This window comes from Gossypium arboreum, chromosome 1, assembly GCF_025698485.1.
Source record: "Gossypium arboreum isolate Shixiya-1 chromosome 1, ASM2569848v2, whole genome shotgun sequence".
Lineage (NCBI taxonomy): Eukaryota > Viridiplantae > Streptophyta > Magnoliopsida > Malvales > Malvaceae > Gossypium > Gossypium arboreum.
Window position 1 is genome coordinate 95,537,586 of NC_069070.1, and position 5,322 is coordinate 95,542,907.

The 5,322-nt window shown below is 34.9% G+C and overlaps 1 protein-coding gene across 2 annotated transcripts; it reads right to left on the bottom strand.

The window, feature by feature from the left end:
- Positions 1 to 328: 328 nt before the first annotated feature.
- LOC108480143 (cyclin-L1-1) lies at positions 329 to 5,093 on the bottom strand. 2 transcript variants are annotated; one of them, XM_017783030.2, is made up of 9 exons: positions 4,895 to 5,093; positions 4,430 to 4,606; positions 4,245 to 4,326; positions 3,889 to 4,029; positions 3,607 to 3,776; positions 1,545 to 1,818; positions 860 to 1,283; positions 726 to 767; positions 329 to 632 (listed from the first exon to the last, which is right to left on the bottom strand). In XM_017783030.2, exons 2-9 carry the CDS (start codon positions 4,579 to 4,581, stop codon positions 562 to 564), a joined length of 1,356 nt encoding a protein of 451 aa, XP_017638519.1. In that variant the 5' UTR covers positions 4,582 to 4,606; positions 4,895 to 5,093; the 3' UTR covers positions 329 to 561. The 2 variants fall into 2 exon arrangements, with proteins under 2 accessions (XP_017638519.1, XP_017638520.1); XM_017783031.2 differs by having other exon boundaries at positions 726 to 764; positions 4,895 to 5,092.
- Between the last annotated feature and the right edge of the window lie 229 nt (positions 5,094 to 5,322).

Genomic DNA, 5,322 nt, shown 5'->3' on the forward strand with positions numbered 1-5,322 from the left:
ATCCTGTCTTATATTTTGAGCAAATACATAAAATTGATTAACAAAATTTTATCGTAAGGCATTATAATATTCATCATATTTAAACAATTTACGTGCAAATTTAGATAAAAATAAAGATCATATAATTCTTTCTATTGATATTAAGATTAAAGTTCTCTTATTATATTTATTTACAATTTAAATTTTAAATTAATACAATACAAGAAAAACAATTTAATTATATTCTATAGAAAATATTAAATTAATTTACCGTATTATGTATTTTTATAATTTTTGTACCATTAAACCTAGTCTATATATAGATATCGAATGTGTTTTGCGAAGACTGTTTCAAGGTCTGGCAAACTAATAGTTGGTAGCAAGAAACCATTAGCTGTTTGCATTAAGCAAATTTGAAAGTTAAATGTTTAAATAATAATTTTGGACCAAAGACATTTTAACTCCAAATGCAATACATAAACTACTGTTACATTTCTGCATATCAGACATTTTTCAGTTAGCCTGGCAAGCAACCGTCATGGCTACAAGGTACCAAACATGCAATGCTCCTTCAAGACTGTTCTAAGCATAGGAGTGATGTCTATGACGATCTTTCTCCCTTGAAGAATACGATGAGCCACGATAATCACGATCTGGGAAAAGAGAAACAGTTTCAGATCACGAACTAATCTATATAACAAAGAAATTACAGTGATTGAAAACTTCGTGGAAAGCTAAAACCATACCGCGTGATGAGTGGTGCCTTGATTTTTCAGAATGCCCCCCTGCTACAAAATCATAGTGGTTAGTAAATAGGTATACGAGTAATCAAAATCAGAAATATTTAATCCATTCCTGTAACGAGAATAAATGGAACAACCTGAATCCTTTGTTCTATCCTTTGATCGATGACCTCGATCCTTGACTTTATCTCTGTCCCTTTCGGTCTCATCTCGCTCTCTTTCCCGGTCAGAATCTCTGCCCCTGTCACGATCCCGGGCCTTTGCTCTCTCTCTGTCTCTTTCTCTGTCCCTCTCCCTTTCCCTGTCCCTGTCCTTGCTCTTTTCTCCGCTTGATTCTGTCTTGTGCTCAGACTTGGATTTATGCCTCGGTTCTTCTCTTGCATCACTGTCTGTGGTAGGTATGCTCTTCGATTCATCATCACTCTGCTTGGATTCTTTCAGCTTGTCAAGAGCCATCTTAATCTTAGCTTCTTTTGCTCCCTCGGTTTCTACATCAGCTACTGCTACAGTAGTGGTGGAAACGTTGGCATTATTATTAGCTGGCGGGCTAAGCGGAACTTCCTGCAAAATGGTGAGAAAATTTCAATTCCACCTTTGATTAGATTAATCTAAAGAGCTCATATATGTTGAATTTAGCTTAGTTATATAAAAAAGGGAAGTTCAGGAATTCCTCAATTCTATCCCCCTTGCTCTTTCATGCCATAGGTGCAGTTAAGAGAAGAGATTATGTGCTTGGAGATTTAATATAAATATTTTAGCAGAACATCCGGCCAGTGAAACTTCAAAAAGAATGGAAGGTGAGAAACTAAAAGTCGGATTCACCTTTGGAGGTGGCTGAGATTGTGAATCAGCAGATCTGGTGGAAAATGTGAATGGTTTTCCATCCTTGCATACAGGAATGTATTGAGCCTTGGGAAGGCTGTACAAACGAGCCAGAACCCTACAAACCTCATCGATCCCAGATTTATCTGCATCAAAAGCCTTCCACCATGGTGGGTTCTCAGGAAGGGGGACTTGGAACCTGCGAGCAGCAGCATATACAACTCCACATGCCACAACTTCACTCTTGAATCGAACGCACAAGGTTGTACGTAAGCTACTCCAAAGAGAGTTGATGAACATCAGCACAAAAAATAGTACAAGTTCCACCAAGAGAAAGAATAACATATGCTAGTGGTTCAATGAACAGGATATTGACAACACAAACTAAAATTTAGATGCAAGTAGAACTTCCATGTAAATGCATAGAATCGAAATATAAACACTAGCAGTGGCTTTTCTAAGGCAGTTCATACATAATGTCATCCAAATATGGAACTAGAAATATCAACTCATACAAGAACATTTATCTGCAGAAACTTCAGAACATTACAGCTCAAGGGAGATAAAAAAATGCATCAGAAAAGATTTATCTGCAACCATAATTTCAAAGCAATCATAATTTAGCTACACCATCCATGTCTATTTCTATGTCAATAGTTGGCATGAACCTCCAGGGATCCAAAAAAGAAAAGGTTAAAACACTTGGGGTGTGCTTGGTTGGGTGAAAAAGTAGAGGGATGGGAGGGAGTGGAAAAATAAAAAAATTTGAAGTGTGCTTGGTTGGGAAGAAAAGTAAGAGGAAAGAAAATAGGAGAAATGATCAATTTCCTCCATCGTAATGCATAAAAATCAATCATTCCAGATTTAAATGATAAGAGTAGAGAAAATGAGAGAGACGTTTATGTTATATCAAAATTATGCATTTTTCAAATGTTTTGTTTTCTTTCCTTCCATTTTTCAACTCTACCAAGCAATGGATGAAAAGAAAATTACTTTTTCTTTCCATTTTTCCATGTTTCATACCAAGCACATCTATGGAAAGAAAAATTATGTTTTCCATCCATCTAGTTTTCCACCCTTCGATTTTCCATCCTTCCAATTTTCTTTTCACTCTACTAAGCAAAGCCTTAGCCTTGAAGCAAAGGCTCTAACTCCTTTGACCAGAATCATGTCATTCTTACCAACAAGTTACAAAAAGTGTTGCATTCTCATGTAATGATTGTTCTTGTGTCTCACGACTACTCCATATGCATATTATCATTCCCACCATTGTTACACTATCTTCCTTCCACTCACCCTCTCTCTAGTTCTTCTTAACCACATGTAACACTATTAATCAGTTTTAAAAGGGTATAAGCATAATGACCCTGAATAGCTTTCTTAAGAAGAAAAGCCAGAATTGAAGCTAATATCACCAAAAATAAAGAAATTCCATTGCTAGGCTCTGCCAAAGAATGTTTTGAAGCCACAATAAATAAACCAAAACTGCAAACTATAACATTTTCCAATATGGATTCATAGAACCACTTGGAATTCAAATTTATCTTACTGAAACCTTACAACCTACATTTAATTTGTAATCAACCCTTTATTTGTTTTATGGTTTCTAAAATTTTGAATCTCTTCTAAAGAGTTGACGAACAATCCAGCAGATATTAGAAATTCTCCCTTCTAGAAATATCATTTTCCTATCTCCAATTACATATCAAGATTGCTACTTCAGAAACGTTATGCTCAATGTTAGGTTTGTCATATCAATGCCCCACTGTTATTGCATGAAATTGTTAGGTTCGTTGAAAGGACTCCAACAGAATAGTAAGAACAGATTCCAATATCTATATCCACTGAGTTATCAATTGGGAATTGAACTTGCCATCTAACTTCAACTATAAACTGGTCATAATAGCAGAACCTTTTTGGTTTGCTTATGAACCTAAGTGTATAGAATTAATACTAAGAACAGTAATTACTATTAATTACCTAAAATAACTAAACGAGCAAATAAAACATGCACTAAAAAGATGAACATTGTGAATAAAGGATGCTTCTGTTGCAAAAGTACCTATCATTTGCTAGATTCCATGCTTCCTGCCTCAACTCAGGAGGTGTTTCAAGGGTAGCAAGATAGTTAGATATGAACTTATGGGGATGTTCAACATGACAAACAAAACCCATCTCTTTCAGTATGTGCCTTTCGGTTCTGCTCAATTCTGCTTTCAAGTCTGAAAATTTCTGCAAATAACGAACAGGAAGTTAGAAACAGCCACTAGGAATAAAGCCTAGACGACCTGCTTTAAAAAGGAAGTGCTGAATTTGCTAAAATATATGAACTAATCGATCTCACCTTTGAATATAGATCCAAATGCTCTATCGGTAAGTTCTCTCTTCTACATTCCATTCTGTGGAAAACTATGATTACTTGCCTTGCTCTCCGAGGACTTTCCTCTAATTTTGATGCAAGCCACAAAGAGCTAGCTGCAACTATCTACAAAGAAATTAAAATGTCAAACAAGGATAGATTTTTGCAATCTTGAAGAATTTGGAAGGGAAATCAGTAGGAAACACCCACTACAACTCAAATGTACCAAAACTAATTGATCCTACACAAAAACAAAATCATAGGTAATTAACACTAATTTTTCTCTTCCTCCCAATTTAATAAGTTATCAACAGCCTAAGAAAAGAAGAAAAGAGATTAACCTTGACATCAAAGCGGGCAAATGACTTCTTGCAATAAAAACGATGGAAAAGAACCTGGCCAGTAGCCATGACAGCTTGAGGTCTGTATGTACAAAATTAAAGAAACATAAAGCAATCAGGAAATTCCTTATAACATATGATTTATAGAACTAAAATTGACCACAAAAAAGTAAAGAAATAGTTACAATTTAAGTAATATTCCGCTTTCTTGGATGAGATCACAGCCATAGATTCTTAGTGTAGTTTCAGTTGCTTCATCTATGCCATCTTTACTTGAAGGTGAGTTCTTTAGCTGCTCATCCGTTAAATAGAAGTTGTCAATCGCCGTATAGATCATTATTTCCTTAACAAACTTCAATTAACTGTCACAAACGAAAAAAGAAAAAAAAAAAGGTCAAATTTCTGCAGCCGGAGGGTTTCAAATAGCGGAGGCAGCGGTGTGGGCTACGGTGTGAACAAATTTCACACCAATAGCACTGCGGAATCGCGGCCGCAAATAGCAGTGCAACGGAAAATAGAGGCGAAAACGGTCCGCTGCTTCAGCAACCGATTACTTTAAAATAATTTGGCCTTCTCAACGAAGTAAACAAAATCTTATAACTTAAGTGGAAATCAAGTCTTCAAATTAAACTTAGGGTTTCAAAAACTACCTTAATTTCCTGGTCCGTCGGCAGCTGGAATAGAAGGCTTGCGTCCTAAACTGGAGGAGGACACGGAGGCGGTGGCGGAGGGAATGTGTGAAGAGATATGAGAGCGGGTCGGGAATTTTTGAAGAAAACTTTATAAATCCTTTTTGAGATATATAATTTTATTTGGAGAGAGCATTAATAATTTTATTACAACTCAAAAGCCTTTATTTAAATAATGGTTGATTCTATCAAACACCTCAAACTATTACTCATATTTTAAATTCATCCTAAATTTTAAAAATATTTTAATTCCATCTTAAATATATCAATTAGATTTTTTATTATTAAAATTATTAATTAACATGTCAAATTTTATATGGTATAATTTAAAATAAAATTTTTAAATGAAACATTGTCAAATAATTTTAAATTTAAAAATAAAGTAAAAC